This window comes from Castor canadensis, chromosome 6 (genome assembly GCF_047511655.1).
Source record: "Castor canadensis chromosome 6, mCasCan1.hap1v2, whole genome shotgun sequence".
Lineage (NCBI taxonomy): Eukaryota > Metazoa > Chordata > Mammalia > Rodentia > Castoridae > Castor > Castor canadensis.
Genome location: NC_133391.1, coordinates 134,762,250 through 134,779,814, shown reverse-complemented (window position 1 = coordinate 134,779,814; position 17,565 = coordinate 134,762,250). Strand labels below are relative to the sequence as shown.

General features: G+C 38.0%; 1 protein-coding gene across 1 annotated transcript in view; it reads left to right on the top strand.

The window, feature by feature from the left end:
- Window positions 1-2,705: 2,705 nt before the first annotated feature.
- The window catches only part of Itga2 (integrin subunit alpha 2), a 102,118-nt gene continuing 87,258 nt past the window's right edge, over window positions 2,706-17,565 (top strand). The window contains exon 1 of the mRNA XM_074077504.1: window positions 2,706-2,937. Coding sequence (XP_073933605.1) covers window positions 2,868-2,937 — 70 coding nt within the window. The 5' untranslated portion in view covers window positions 2,706-2,867. The remainder of the gene's footprint in view (window positions 2,938-17,565) is intronic.

The following is a 17,565-nucleotide window of genomic DNA, read 5'->3' as shown; positions in this document are numbered from 1 at the left end:
GGTTTGGTGATTATATACATGGGGAAGAAATAAGCAAAGAACAACAGGGCATGCCGATAAAAGAGATCACAAAGGAATTCTGGGAAAAAACCCCATCAGTTTGCTGAACTCCTTACCGAGAAACTCCTGCCTAAAGCTAAGAGAAGGAAAACACAAAAGGGCCTCACTCCACCTGAGAGTGATCTCAGAGTATAGTCTCTGGGTGTCTCATGACCCTTTCAAATGCTCAATGATGTCAAAATTATTTTTATTATAATACTAAAACATTATTTACCTTTTTTACTATGTTCATATTTACTCTGATGGAGAGGGAGAGAGAGAAGGAGAGAGAGAGAGAGAGAGAGAGAGAAGGAAGGTGGGGGAGGTCAGTAGACCAATGCATTTTTAAGAGTCATTGATACAGTATCAGTTTCCACATTGCAACCTGCCTTTAAGAGACTACCACTTATGTTATATCAGGATTGTTCAAAATTGTCTCCTGTTTTTTCTCAATACATATCTATGGGACTTTCCAATACATATCAGTAGGACTTGTCACAACAGATTGAATGCTGAAGTGGATATCAGAATCACAGTGTATATTTTTAAGTCAGATATTAGAAAGAACGACAAAAATATAAAACAAACCTACTGTTTTCATGAGTTATTTTATCTTATTTTTGGAAACATAGTTATTTTATTTCATAAAATACATTCTATTTATGTCAACCTGCAATAGGCCTATGTTATTTAAAAGGTGACTAATACATAAATATCTGGGGAATAATATGTTTTAACTTCTTATATGGTAAACATCACTAAGGAATAATTCACAAAAAATAAAAGCTCTTTAACAGCTTGAAGGGCATAAAAGGCTCCTGAGACCAGAGTTGAGAAGCCCTGCCTTAACCTTCCTTATCTCCTGCTCAGAATGTGACATCTGGAACACCTAGGTGGTTCTCAAACCATTTTGCCTCAGGAATTCTTTATGCTCTTTAAATTATTGTGAGGCAGGGGTTTGTTTCTTATTTCCTGAGAAGAAATTTACCTGCTCTGGAAAAATATGTGCTTCATAGCAATGTAACATTGAAGTGTTCAGTTCTGAGAACAAAAGTAAAGAAAGGTGCATATTCCTCTCCAGCTCCCAGAGACAAAGCACATTAAGGGAGCTATCCTGCCTCCCAAACAAAGGTACATTCCAAATACTTACTCACATTTCAGTGAGTCAGAAGGAAACAGACAGATACTCATCTTCCTGAAACCTGGCTGACTTCCCACAAGAAGTCTGGTAGGAGCAGAGGTGTTGTGTGTCAGGGTTAGTGAGATGCTCCCTAAGCCTCTCAGGTGGTAGCAGGAGTCTTACTAAATGTGTGAGTATTACAAACCAGGTCAGAAAAAAAAAGTACCCTCAGTGTGTCAGGATTAGTAACTAGAGTTAGTAAGTGACATAAGTAAACAGGAAAGAACCCATGGCTATGTATTTTAGGTTCAAAGGTGTTAAACTTATAGATCAGAAGCTGTAGTACCTGATGATTATCAACTTAATACTTTAGAAATTCAAGACTTCAGTCCTACCTATGGTAAAATAAATAAATAAGCATTTGATTTTTACTAGTTAATTACATTCTTCTCCCCTAGAACCATTCCACTGGCTTAGTGGTAATGTCTGAGGCATCCCCACCTGCTGGTGGTAGTGCACATAAAGATTTGGAATGGTGCTCATGACAATAAGACAAATAACTGTTTAATTTATGAGAACATCCGATTAGTTCAAAGAAAGCCATCACAGGAAAAATTCTGGTTTCAGCAATGTACTGGGAATTTGTGGGTGGACTTTTGGAGGGGAAAAAAAAAGTCAGATTTAGAAAGACACTCTTACTGCTTGAACCACTCTGTCAGCCCAAAAATCAGGTTTAGAGAGGACAAAAGTAAATATTCTATTCTTTGGGGTTATAAGTAAAAAAAAAAATTTCAGATACAGTTATAGAATGTTTTCTTTCCAGATCTGAGACTGAAGGAATGGAAGAAAATGGTCACAGTGGGATGTAGGGGGAGAGGAAGAGTCAGGAATTCATCTGTGTATTCTCACATATCTTGAAATAAATCACTTAAACTCAGTAATCAAGTGAGTTCTTTATTATGAGTTCTTTTATGAATTATCTCTCTCTCTCTCTCACACACACACACACACACACACACACACACACACACCCCTTTGTGGTGCTTAAATAGTACCTTGGGGATAATCACAACTTGACAGCAGATTTTCCCTGATGAGTTAGTTTCTAACCTGGTCGTTCTGAGCCTATTTTTGTCCCTTTATCCACCCACTGCCCTCTGGGCACAGAAGGGGACACACCGTGCACCCTAGGAACTGTGGTTTGGGGCTAGCTGTTCCCTCTCCCCCTGCTAAGACTGGTAGAGACAAAGGGCTGCAGCGGGGCCGATGTTCTCCAGGGGTCCTGGGGAGGATTCTCCTGAGGGCAACAGACAAGCCTTTTGGGAACAAGGTGGTGACAGGGATGACGCTCTCTCGTCGCATGGGCCTGGCCAGTCTCTTACAGGACAGGAAAGGCTGCCGGGGGCGCGACGTCCAGTGTAAAGGAATCGAGGTGGGGCTCCGGGGTGCCCAGTACAGCTGTGCGCCGGCGGGTCCGGGCTGGGCCTGGCGGGGCGTGGCGGGGACAGATCCGGTGTTTGCCGAGGCGGGCGGGGCGCGCGGGGCGGGCCTTGCTCTGCAGGAGCTGCCGGGCAACTTTTCTTTGCACTAGCCCAGACAGGGAGAGAAGCCCTCTGGAGCGCTGCTGGAGAGCCTGGGTTCTGGTAGCTTCGGCCACGGGTATTCTCTGCAAAGCCAGAGCACCTACCGTCCCCAAGGCAGACCCAGGATGGGGCCAAAACAGGCAGGGGGCGCGCGACTGCTGCTGCCGCTGCGGCTGCTGTTGGCACTCGGTCAAGGTAAGTGCGGGATTTGCTGTGCATCGGCCGCGGGGTTAGTGCGGGGACCTGGCGTGAGTCCAGAACGCGCGTGGCTGGGATTCTGCCGCGCGAGGGAGCGGGAGCCGAATCTCTACTCTCCATCCACGTGGACCTGGGCTGCCAGCCATCCGCAGCTGCTTGGAGAGAAAAGCCCGCGCGTGGACACACACACGCACACTCTGATTGGGGACTTGTGGGTGGACTGGAGTCCTCCTAACTTCCCCTCGCTTAGATGCTGCGCCTGCCTGGGTCCTGGAGAATCCAGAATCCAGTGGCTTTGCAGGAGATTTGGAAATGCCTGAATTTCACCGGAAGGTGTGAATAATGCCTGATTCTTGTTTCTTCCCTTAGACGACAGAAAAACCAAGAGCCTCTTAAGTACTTGGCAGAGGGGAATTCTCCCTTCCCTTCTGCCTTCCTCTTACTGTTCTAAATGGAGTCGTCTGTTGAAAGAATGTGAACATGGGCCCATTCTTTCCACTTTCTTGATCTTCCATGCCACAAGCGCAGAATTTGCTGGAGCAGCAACTCCAACTGCTGTGCCGTGGGAATGGGGCCGGCTCATTCCCTGACTTCCTTTGCACTAAGTGAGGGTGCGGGTGACTAGGAGCTGCCCTAATGCCGTTGGTAGGGCTTTTTCCAGAGCTTGTTTGTGTCTAAATGTAACAACTTACTTGAGGGAGAAGGAGTCATGATTGTGTCATGTAGTCGAAATAGCTATCAAAACAATAACCAAAAAATGGTCTCTGGTTTTCAAGTGTTTTAAAAAAAGAAGAGTTGTCCTCCTTTGAGGCTGACTTTCAGCCAGTCCTATTCTTTATGGTGGAAGAAACTTTGTCCAAGTCAACCCTGTGGCATTTTCTGGAGGTCAGAGATAAGAGAAATAGTAGGACTTCCCCATCCTCTAGCAGATACCCAGCATCATTTTGTTTGCTGACTTGTTCCAGCTGCTTCACAGGTAATTCTGTCCTGGGGACACAAGAGTTGGTTTGAGAGACTATCAACTCTAATCAAGGGATTTCAGGCAAAGTTGGATTTGACACTGAAAATTGGTCCCTGGAACTGTACAACCTTCCTAAGAGCTCACAGAAATACAATTCTAATCTTTTCATCTCTCTTTAATTGCTGGTATTAAAAGAAGCTATGGCAACATAGCATCATTTTCTAATCTCTGAAATGTTGAGGCTTGTCCTCGAAGAGCAGTGAGACACACCTTAGTGGAATGTGTTGCTGCAAGGTATGAAGTCAGGTACAGAAATTTCAGTCTGCAGTTACCTAACAAGGATAACTCAATGCCAGCAAGCAGTGGTGATTTACAGTGACATCTGTAAATATATTTTGTGCATTTATTCCCTCTTCCTCCTGCACCAGTTATTTGCATATGCAAGAAACACAATTTCTCTTGATTTAAATAATTTATTAAATCATATACTAAATCTTTGTCTGTTGAGATAGCAATTGAGATTTTTAGGAAAGCAGCATCATTTTTATGCTTTAAGTATCTAAGGTTACATGAGTAATTAAAATTTCTAGTAGTATTTAAAATTTTTATGGAGTTACACTATCCATATAAAATTTCTGAATGTACGTCATCACTAAACATGCATATACATAATTGTTTATAAATTGTATGCATGTGTAATAGTGACATATAAACACATATAAAAGTTAAAATTTTAACAGTAAGCATGTGTATGTGTTTATTCATCTTGCATTCTGTCCAGCATATACACACAAACCACTTTGGAAACATATCCCCTCAAATCTCATTTTAACACTTAGATTCAAATTCACTTTCCATAGACCTTCTCACAGGTGCATAAGAGATTAGTTATGCACCTGTGAGATTAGTTTTCACAGATTAGTTCCATATTTATCACTTTTCATTGTTCACAGGCAGGCTGAGAATGGAAGAGAGCGATCATAAAAGGCCTAGATAATCTGCAAACTAAGTAAAAGTTCTTAGAAGAAAGGCAACTGTAACTTTAAAATGAAAGAGGTTACATATTTTCTAGTATATTACCAGGCCAAGGAATCCTTCTACCCACCTTCTTACTGCCCCTAGAATCTTACAAAGAGTCAGCTTTCTTTAATGTACATATTCAGATTCTCTCTCTAATGTAACTTCACCATGATCTGTAAGTATTCTAATTTCTTCCATAATGAAAACATCTTCCTTTTAATATTTAATTTCCTCCTGAAACACCCTCCACCACAGGCTTCTGTTCTCTCTTTCTCCTACTTTCCTGTTCTCTGTCTCAGTCTTCTTTGCAGGCTAATTCCTGTCCTGTTTCTTGTTGTTTGCAGAGTTCTATCTTGAGTCCTCCTCTTCATTGTACAGGTTCTGTCTGAGCGGGCTCCCACCCAACTCAGAATCTCCAGCCACACTCTTCTTCTAAGTTCCAGAATGTAAATTCCTCCATCTGGATGTTGTATAAGCATGCTACACTCTACATTTTCTAGATTGAATTTAACACCTGCCCTTCAAAATTTTCTCCTCTATTGTCTATACTGCTTAATAGCAGTGTTATCATGCACGCAGGAGAGCCAGCAGTTTGCTCATGTATCTCACAGTTGATCTCCAGATTCTGTTTGTTCTTTCCACCAATCTATACAACTTCTACCACCAACCAGTCCGAGCCCTCATCTTGCTGTGTCTGGATTATTGTAGCTTTTATACTGGTTTTCCTGTTTTTATTTCTTATCCCTCCCCTTCATTGTCCTCATTTATCTGTTTCCAATCACTCCACTCCCTGATTTCAAACGCTTGGATTTCTTGGCATATCACAAAAAGTCCTTTGCCAACTGGCCACACTTTACTTATTCAACCTTTTGCTACTCTATCCATTTCTGCATAAAAGTACACACTCACACATACTGCATACATGCACACAGACATATTCTCCAAGTGTTATAAATGCACCTGTATATACCGTTGTGTGTTCTGACTACAAGTGATTCTACCATGTTTCGTGTTAAAATATTTTCCAGACTTCACCGCATTGTTGCTTTTTCTATTTTTCTCTCATCTCTTTCAACTGACCATTTTCCACTCCTACAAGAAACCAACCCCCAAACATAATTATAAAACAGGGCAGTTTTTCTATTATAGCAAAAAGGACAGCATGATGTAATCTCTCATTTCTGGGACCTAGTCTAAACCACCTCTCTCATCATCATCACCTTCCCTCCTCCACTGCTCACCAGCTCTACCTGCCCAACCTCAGCTGAGCTTTCCTCTGGTTCATGAGCCTCTGTTTGATTGCAATTCATGGATTGGGGCTCAGAATTCCAATTTTTAAAGCAACCACTCTTGTATTTCTAATGTATAGTCAGGTTTGGAATTGACTGCTTAAATATTATCACCATCTTCCTCCATTTCCTAACAAATTAAAATTCCAGTGTTGCCTATATCACCTTGTGAGATGGCCACCAAGATAGACAGATTTCAACACCAAGAGTCAGTGACTGCATCAGCTTCAATGAATCCCTTCTAAAGTGGATGATGACTGCTCCCTGTCTTCATGTTCTAATAGTCTTGGGCATAATCAAAGAGAGAAGCCTGTTCATGTAAAGAGATGATGTAATGATGAATTTTAGACATTCAGCAAAATAAGACTCATATTCGGTCAGCATGTAAAAAATAAAGAATTCATTAAGAATGGAAAAATATTTGAGACCAAAAGTATCTTGGCATCCTGTAAACATCATCACCGTAAGTTTTAGTCTGGACCATCAACCCTACTCAGTATAAAATATTGCTGAAAGGTTCAGCACAACACAAAGAAAGAAGAATCATGGAAGCTTGCCTCTCTAATCAGAAAATCAAAGGTGTGGAGACTTCTTGTCCTTGTTTCTTTCAGTTGTCATGGTGCTCAGTGATTTATCAGGAAGAACAGCCAGAAGAGTGGCTCTCTACAGAAAAGAATACTGATATCATGGGTATTAAGACAGTAGATTCTGTGGATGACAGTGATTCCTGTGCCCCTGCAAATGATCCATGCAAAGATTATATTTCTGACTACAGTGAATTCTATAAAACTAACATTTGATCAAATCTTTATGAAGCACCTACTTTATGTAAGGCTGTATAGTAGGAACAGTTGAATCAGAGAAACTCCAAAATATAGCCTAGAAAGATTGCAGTTTAATTAGAAACAAGTTCAAATATGGAGTAAGTAAATTGTCTCAGTCCTGAAGGACACCTAACCAGTTTCAGCCAGACTTTTTCCTTTCTAGCAGAAGTCCATTTATCAAGTTAGTATCCTCTTCTGCACAACTAGGAGGTTCAAGGAAGGCAGAGGGTGATTGGCCTGAGTCAATCTGGTGACTACTACACCATTATCTGATGTAGACATCAGCTCATAATGCAATGTTGGCCAACGATGGATTGCGGGGGCGCTATCTGGTGGGGGACTTCTGGAAAAGAATTTTTATTCTTAAGAAACACGTGGATGAAGAAACATACTGTCAAGTATTGAAGTGAGGTTCAGAATCATTAAAGACATCTTGAAATCATGTCACTTAACATAAGGATAAAACCAGTACACTCTTGAGTACCTTCAAGGATAGATGGAATGAAAAATAGTCTCTTATGTTGTATTTTAACTTCTAAATTACTTAAATTTAAGACTATATTTCCTCTTAGAGTCTTAATTTTTTTCATATAACTTGAAACTTAGTTATTTTTTATATAACCTAGAACTATAACATAAGTTTCTATAGCATAATAGTCATCATATGTTTGCATATAATTAATGAATGATACAGCACTGAGTTCAGAGAACAGAGAAATATCACTAGGATGCTGAAGTGTCAAACCTCTAAAGAAGTATTCATGCGGACAAAAAAGAATAGGAAATCATTAGATTTTATATCTTCCATGAAGGACCTTGAAGATCATAGAGTCCAGTTTTATTTTAAATGACTATAAGTCGTACTATGGTCAGATAAGAGAGAGCAACATAACTAGTAGTAGGACCCAAGTCTCCTGGTTCTTGGGTCAGATGTTTAGGCTCTAAATGGGAAACTGACATATTGAAAGCAGAAGGTCATTATGCTTAGAACATAGTGCTCAAGGTGGTCACAGTGAGTAAAAGCTGTGAGGTAAGCAACATCCAGCCATGGGGCCTTTAAACCATGGTTAAGGAACCTGGGTTTTATCCTGAGGACAATGGGAAGGTTTTGAGAGCTTTGAGCAGGTAAGCGAAATGCTCAGATTTACTTATTAGGCAGAACACTGTGATAACATAAAGGAAGGTAGATGGATGGAGGCCAGATGGAAGGCACCAAGACCATCCAGGAAAGAACCAGTTTTAGTTTAAGTATTGGTTTGCTGTGCCAATTGAGAGATGATGGCAGTTAAAATTCAGATAGTAGCAGTGGGAAAGAGAGTAAGGGACCAATTAGAAAGATGTTAAAGAGGAAAATCAGACAAGACTTGGTAACTGACTTACCATGGTGTCACTGAGAGAAGGAAAAGTTAAGGCAGATACTTAGATTTCTACTATAGAAAATGCACACAGTTCAGTGCCATTTATTGAAGTGAGGAGTGCTGAGGGCAAGTTGATCTGTTTGTTCGGACAGGTTGCATTTGAGACATCCAGGTGTACATGTCAGGTTAGTTGACAGTTCTATGTAGTGGCATTGGGAATAGGCAAGAGAGTAAGATGAGGAGAGAGGAGAGTTAGGAGGCATCCACATGTAGGAAATAATTGATGACATGGCATTGATAATATGAGTCAGGCAAAGAGAGACTAGAAGAGGTCTCTGGCCACAATGTGGGAATTTCTTTAGTGGGCCATGTCAGAAGAGGAGAGAGGAACAGAGAGGCCAGGGTGATTTTTGAAGCAGAAAGAAGACTACAGGAAGTGGGATGCCACAGAAATATTTGGAGAAGGAAGAATTGGTCAATAGGATCAACTTCTTCACAGAAATCAAGCTAGTCCGACAGCCTGGACAAGGGCAGTCTCCATGGGGAGACTACAGTGGAGTTGTATGCAAGTAAGCTGAAGAGAAGAACCATAACAGTGACAGAAAGTTTGGTAGTAAAAGGGAGGAAAGATAGGAGAAGCTGCCTTAAACAGCTAAACAAACAAAGATAGACTTGTCTAATATTATTTTAATGAGATTTTTGAATTTCTATTTATGATACTGCATGATACACTTGTAATTTTTTAAAATTGCATTGAGGTATTTGTAAGTGGCAGAGGTCCACAACACAAGAGATGTCTGTGGAAAGGAAAATTACCAGAGAGAATGGAGAGGGAGAAAAATTGATGACAAGCAACAACAGCTCTGGCAATAAGCAATGCCTACCTATAAGCCATAGATGACCATGAAAAGGAAAGCAAAGTATGTTTTGGGGTATAAAATGGAGAGTTCAGTTTCATGGATGAGAGAAAGGCAAAGTTGATCGAAGAATGCAATGAGGGAAAGAAAAAGAGTATGAAGTGAAGGGGAGAAGGAAATAAGACCTGTAAGAAGAGGCACCTCCCGTGCTCCAGTGTGGCTGCTCCAATGATGGAGGTTCCATTTTATAAACTTTGCTTGTCTCAGAACATACCACACTAAAGTCCTTTTGAAGAAAATACTTATCATAGGGTGCATAATACAAAGTAACATTCTAATTTTGATAGCCTAGAAATATGCTTTAGTCAGATTTCCTGAAGAAACTAATCATTTAGAAATACAGATTTATGTTTCTCCAGATAATCTCTTGATTATTTCAAATCGCATATACTCAAGAATTTTATCCAATCTATGCTTGCTGACTCTTGTATGTATGTTGTACTTACTAACCAGAACAAAATGTGTATTTCATTAATGTTTTCAACTCATAGAATAATTGGGATGGTTAATAATTTTTAAACATTTTACTTCTTTTGAGAGACTTGTCTTTTCTGTTGACCAAATAGTTAATAAAAACTGTGAGACTTTTTCAGCAAAGACACCTGCATTATTATTCTATGTCCTGAAAGGGTGACTGCAATTCTCCCTCTTACTAGTTTAAAATGACTAAAGACAGTTTCAACAACAGAAGCCATACATAAATCCAGATTGCTGAAAGACTTCCTGTATAAAAATGAGGTTATGTTTCAACAGAGCAATGGTAATAAAGGAGTGTTATACACTGTTTTGTCATTGTTAGAGATTATTTCATTGTGTTTTGAAAAGCATGAGCAAAGCTACTGTGCCGATGCATGCCTTGAACATTGGCAGTTGTCACTCTTCCCCATTCATTTCAAGGTGGCCTTTGTTTGTCTTTGTGCAGGCCTGATCTCATTTCCATGGATACCATGTAGAAATGCAGACTGAACACAAGCTGGCTTCTGGACAGATCAGTGGACAGCTCTATTCCAAATTGTTTATCGGTTACGTTCAGTTCCTTTAATGAAGTAGTTTCTTGGATGCCTATCCAAAGTTAGACTATGAACCTTCTTAGATTTTATGACCCCTTCTAAATCATACTCTGAATGCTGGTGCATAAAAGCTATATTTCACAATAAGTGTTCTATGTACTTACTAACATTGCTCTGGTGGGGAAGAGGGGAAGGAGAGAAAAAGTAAAGAAAGTTTAGCTTGGAAACTACAATACTTTTATGTGATCTTTACTTTTCTTTCAGTATGAAAGTATAAACATGGCCCTAACAAATATAATGCAAAATTTTAAATGTTAGTAAATAATCCATACAAATGCTTAAGAAGCCCCTTTGTTATTATAGTATTTAATTTTTACCCCTCGAACAATCAGACTTTAATAAGTGTCATTCTATTATTTTTTGTTATGGTTCAAGTGAAGTTCAAGTGCATTAAGATTCTGGTGATCTCTTTTAAGATTACAGCCCTGTGATCACATGCCTTTATCCATGTTCTGTTCTGAAGTACTTCTGTACGTCATTTAAATCTTGACTTCTCCGAGGCTCAGGCACACCAGGAAGTACATCCATGCCCTGGTCCTATTTAGGTTTCAGTTGTCAGATGGAACCCCCATAACAGTCATCACATTCTGTGATTCTACTCCTATAGACTGCCAGCATGGAGAAGAAAAGCCAAGGATTCTTGGAACCACTGTGTTGAATGAGTGATGCATGATGAGCAGTGGGTAACAGTTACTGCAACGTGGGAGTAAAGGCACTCTGCTGAATGAATGCCTAACTGAGAAATTCCCAGTTCTTTCCTATTAGTATATGCAAAATCACTCTATTTTTAAGTTTACATGAATTTGTCAAAATACTCCTTCAGTTGGTAGCTTTCACTTTTTTGGCAGTTTGCTTGCTTTTAGAATGTTTCTCCTTTGTCTTAAAATGTTTAACTAGCTCTTTTGAAATGTAAGAAAATTAATAAAAGTATAGTGCAGACATCCTTTTCTCCCCCAAACCATTTCTTGATGTCCTTTTCTGTTGTCATAAAGCAGCACCATAATTTATCTATCGTGGGCTAGATTGTCTCTGTCACTGACAATATTTGCTAAGATCATGTTTGTCCTTTTTATGATTATATTCCTGTGTATATTGTAAGCACTTGGCAAATGATGGGTTAATGAAAGAAAAACAGAATTCAGGTAAAATTTAAAACTTTTTATTCTAAAATGTAACATATATACAGATAAATGCATTAAAAGTAAATATACAATTTCTTAGGAATTGAATTTGATTTTACCCTTCTTTTTCTGCATTTATGTTTCTTTTATATTGTTGTACTGGAGGTACATTGTGACATTTGCCAAATATAATATTATTATTATACATTAATATATTATATGTATTATTATTATATATCATAGTTGAATTCACCCTCTCCATCATCCTTTTTTATCCCTCTTCCCGCCATTCCTGGAATAGTTTCAACAGGTCTCATTTTTCCATTTTCATGCATAAGTGCATAACCACTTCCACCATATTCACCTTCCTACACCCTTTCCTTATAAAAGTCATTAATTTTGCTTGTCACCTTTTTATATATGTTGGCAGAAGACACAAGACTTCAGGGGCAGAGACGAAGGTCGTTATTACTCCTGGCACAACAAGCAACATGACATCAGCAAATCTGTGTTGGTTCTTTCTGCCTTCCAAGTCACAGGGGGTGGAGGGGGCACCACAGAGGGCCCAGGCAGATGCCTATACATACAACAGCTTCCAGGAAAGGAGTACTGAGCCTGGGAAACCTGCAACTTTACAACAAGCCGTTAAAAAGCCTACTCTTTGTCGCCCAGGGAGACAATACCTCAGTCCTCAGTGGCTTTTGCAAATACAACCTTGAGAAATGGCATGGTGAAGAATTGTTAGGGTCTTGTATCTTCCACCTACTCAGCAGAAGTGTTCTGTGAGATGCTTGTGGAGGAGTGTCTCCCACCTCACCACAACTTAATCAGTTGCTATTTTAAAAATATTGTGTAAGTACAACTCAGGTCAAAAAAAAAATAAGATTGCCAGAACATCAGAAGTCCTATACATATTTTTTTTCTCAGTAACAAACCACTCCCCTACTCTTTACTTTTTTTTGAGCAGTCATTTCTTTGTTTTTATTTGTACTTCTACAGCTAAAATCTGAAAATCTAGTAGTGTTTGTGTTAGATCTTAAATTCATGTAGGAAACACAGTACATATTCTTCTGTGTCTGACCTTTGTTAACCTTGTATTTATATAGTCTGTATTGCATATAGATGTAGCTCTTTTATTTTCAGCACTATGGAGTATACTTGTTCTTTTTATGTTCAATTATGAGCCAGTTACATGTATTGTAAATACGGCTTCTTACTTGGAAGATTGTATTCTTTCAATGATATATTGATAAACTTAATTTAGTTAAATTTACCTGGTTTTGCAGTTGGGTTTTTTTTTTTTTTGTTTTGATTTTAGTAGTATGTTTAAGGAATAGTTCTCTACTTCAAGGGCATGAAAATATTCTTATGTATAATCTAAAAACGTATTTGTTTGTATTTTCAGTTAGGCCTGTGATTGGTTTTTGGGAATTATATGAGCTAGGAGTCAAAGATATTTTTCTTATCTATATTGATTACTAATTAGCGGAGCACCATTTATTGAAAAGATAGCCCATTCTGCAACGCCTTTTTTTTTTTTATCAAAAATCAAGTATTATAGATGCTTTGATCTGTTTCTAGCCTCTCTGATCTGTTCCAGGATCACTCTGCTTTGATTACAGTAGATTTATAATAACTTCTGTTGTCGACCAAAGCAATTTCCCCTTCTTTTTCCCCTTCTAAAGTGACTTGGCCTTTGCATTTTAATATAAATTTTATAATGAACTTGTTAATGTCAATGACTTTCATTAAATTTTTAAATGCTTAAAATTTTTTCCAGGCAAAGTAGCTCATATTTGTAATCCTAGATACTCAGGAGGATTGTAGTTTGAAGCCAGCCCAGGCAAAAACTTTGTGAGACTCCATCTCAACTAATTTGGTCACGGTGGTGTGTGGCTGTTATCCCAGGTGGGCAGGAAGCACAAATAGGAGGATGTGGTTCATACTGGCCCAGGAATAAATGTGAGATCCTGTTTTAAAAGTAACTAAAGTAAAAAGGGCTGGAGATGTGGCTCAAGTGGTAGAGTGCCTGACTAGCAGGATCAAGACCCTGAGTTCAAATCCCAGTACTGCCAAAAAATTGTCTTATCATATTGACTCCATAAATTAATTTGGGGGGAAATGACATATTTACTCTATCAAGTACTCTTAAATATGAATCTGATCTATCTCTTTGTTTGTTTAGGTATTCTTTAATTTTCATTCTCATCAGGGTTTTCTGAAACTTATTAGTGCTTTCAGTGTAGCAATTTTCAACTTCTTTTATTCCATATGCCATATTTATGTTTTATTTCAACAATTTTTGGTCTTATTCTCCTCTGAGAAAATTCTCAGCTAGCATGTCTTTAAATATTTCTTCTCTACTTTTTTCTTTTCTGACTTTCTGGGCCTTCAGCCACAAATAGGGCTGATGTCTCATTATTTATAATTTTGTATTTACACATGTGCCCACTTACAAACATTATCAGTAGTCCCTCTTATCCTCAGGGGCTTTATTTTAAGATCCCCAGTGGATGTCTAAAACTGTGTATAGTGCCAAACCTTATATATGCTGTTTTTTCCTATACACACATATATATCATGGTTTAGTTTATAAAGTAGGCACAGCAAGAGAATAATAAATGACAATTAGAGAAATTATTATAGTACAGTATAGTAAATATATTATGTGAATGTAGTCTCTCAACAAAGTCTTATTGTACTGTACTCACTCTTCTTGTGATGCTATGAGATGAAACAATGCCTACATGATAAGATGAAGTGAGCTGCATAACATAAGCATTGGGATATAGCATTGGGATACCATCTAAGGGTTCCTTGAACACAATCACTGAAACACCACAGTAGAGTATCTGATAACTGAGATGACTACTAAGTGGCTAACAGGCAGGCAGTATATGCAGCGTGGATACACCAGACAAAGGGATGACTCATGTTTCAGGCTGGATGGACCACATTTCTTCATGTTACTTTGAATAGCATGCAATTGGGGACTTGAGCATTGTCTATTTCTGCAGATGTCCATTTAATATTTTCAGGGGTTCATTGTGGGTAACTGAAACTGTGAAAGAGCAACCACAGATGAGAGTGGACTACTGTATTTAGAACCTCCAAATCAATGCTAGGGGAATTTGGTGGTCATTTAAAAACATCACAGAGCAGCAAAACTTTTGATTTACCCTTTGTACATTTCTTCCACTGAGATCAAAAAAACCTCTCTGTTTTTTTGTTTCAGCTATCATACAAAGCAGGTGTGCTTTTCATGCTCTGTTTAGCACCAGCTTTTTTGTATTTTCGGCTTTGGATGACATCATTGCTTAAAATGGCCTCCAAGTGTTGCTCTGAAGTGCTACTTAGTGTACTTAAGTGCAAAAGAGGCAGTGATGTGCTTTATAGAGAAAATATGTGGGTAAAATAATCTTCCTTCAGGCATGAGTTATAGGGCAGTTGGCTGAGTGTTTAATGCTAATGAAACAATAATATATATTAAATAAGATGTCATTAAACAGATACATCCATAAAGCAAGGTTATATATTGATTGGTTGATGAGTAACTTTGGACCAGAGACTAACAAAGACCTTATTTCCCCTAGGAGCAATAGTAGCAAATTTGCTAATATTTGCAGAAAATCTACAAAACATAGCTGCTGTGAATAAAGAGAATACACTGAATATTAGAACTTTTCCCTATGTGCTGTATGCCTCTTATGCTCTCTGCTGTATTTCTTCTCTTTATGTCTGTCTACACTTTATTCTGGGTAGTTTTTCTTATCAATATTACTATTCACTATTTCTAGATTTAACAGTGTTTATCCTGAAGTTGAATCATTCATTCAGTTCTTAATATGCTTACTATATTTTTAGTTTTAGGATTTCTATTTGGCTCTGTCCTAAATTTCTTTGCTAACAATTTTAAGTTTAGTTTGTATCCTTCACAACTTTTGTAGGCTTATTTGTTTTTATATAGGTGTAGTAATTTCCTTGTCTGACAGGTGTTAGATTTTAATTTTTCATTCATTTTTTTTTTAGGATTGGAAAATTTCTTTATTCTGCAGTCTCCCCTCCACCCTCACCAAAGCAACAAGGGATCCAACAGCCTAAGTTTCTTCTCTAAATTACTTTTTCATCCCCTTTCAGGAAGACTTCTTAAGTATATTTAAGAATATTTAAAAAATTTCTTCCAAATTTCTCAGCAGTCTTCAATGGGAGAGTTGATTCAAACAAGTTCTTTATTTCCAAAAGTGAAAAATCAAGATTAGCATTTTAAAGATCTCCTTTTATAAAACAATATTTATTTCTTATTTTCCAAATTTTCCACATACTAGTTGTTGATGTGGCATTTTAACTGATAGAAAAATAGGTTTTTTTTGCAAAATTGATTAAAATGATGTTCCATATTGGCAAATATTCTAAACTTTTAATTCTATAGTAGAAAATGTTTTTAATTATCAAATTTAACTCACCTTAACTTTATGAATTTGTATATTTGCTTATATAAATTATCTTTATCTGTGAAGTAAATATATCAATTGAAATAATAAATTTGATTAATAATTTCAATTTATAGAAGCTTGTATGTATTTTTCCTTATGGTTTTATATTTATAACTTTACATTAATGCATCCTGCCATGTCATGGTTAACTATTGTCCCATTGTTGGGTATTTAAGTTGTTTCCTGTGGGATTTTCCCCCTCCAGTATATAATGTGGCTATAAAAGTCATTGCATAAGAAGTTTTCTTTTCTTTCCTTTTAGGTGATTTCCTGTAGGGACATTACAGTGTCAAAGATTGTGTGTATATTTTTTAGCTATAGTCATATATTGAACCATGTATCATCTGTTAATGTGAAGGCTTGTCAATTTCATCACTAGATTTTCATTTAGTTTCTATAATTTGATGGCTGTGAACTGGTGCTTTCATTGTTTTTATTCACCAGGATTATTTTTTTCAAGTTGCATTTTTAAAAAGCATCTCTTTTGTAAAGTATTTGTAGTTAAGGTCCTAGAATTTGGGCTTAGAAGAACCTTAAGAGATTATCTAGTTTGGCATTCCTCCTCATTTTTGTAAGAATTGCCTTTTGAAATGACTTAAAGCCCAGGACTACAACCTGTATCGCTTCAAGATGCCCTTGGATGCCCCTCTGGAAATCTCTTTGACAAAATTTGCTTTGTCTCCTATTTCCCACGTGCTGATCATAGTCCGTTTTCCCCTGAGAAGTGGCAGTCCTCTGCTTAAGCTCTCTGTGCTTTCATAGATCAAAACCCTGTAGGGTAAGGGGGAAAACATCGTATTTGTCAGAGCCTTTGACTATGAATAACTCAATCCATAGATTGTACTCTTTGGCTATTGCAATGCAACCAATCACCCCAAAAGATAATAGCTTAAAACTTCAACCATCGTTTACTACATATCATGGATTCTTGGGTGAGGACTTAAGAAAGACTTGGCTGGGCATTTGGCTCACCATCTCTCATGTGACAGTTTTCTGTCTTCATGTGGTAAACTTTGGTCTCTCCAGCATGGCACTTTCTGGGTAGTCTGATTTCTTGGAGAGTGACGCCAGCTCTAAAATCAAGTGTCCCACAAAGAAACTAGGTAGCACTGTGTGGCCTTTTCTAACCTCGACTTAGAAATTATGCAATCATATTTATTCATCAGGCCAATTACAAAGTCTCACATAGTTTCAAGAGAAGGAAATTGAGACTCAGTCTTTTGATGGAAGAATGTAAAACTATTCCCAGACATGTTTTAAAACCACTACAGTAACATAAACAACTTAATGTGCTTACAAGACTGTTCCCTGTTTAGACTAGGGATTAGACATTGTCATTATTGATATTCGGGGCTTGATAATTCTTTCTAGGAAAGGGGCTGGGCAGGGTCTGCTCTGTGCACTGTTGAATACTGTGCAGCATGCCTGGCTTATTTAAGTCACAAGCAAATTATTCTCTACCTTATTGGGTCACCTAGAGGATCAGTGGTGATAATGAAGGGTAAAGTATTTTGTAGATTATAAAAACATGTACTCATGTATAAAAATGGAAAATGAAACTATTCCAGGAAT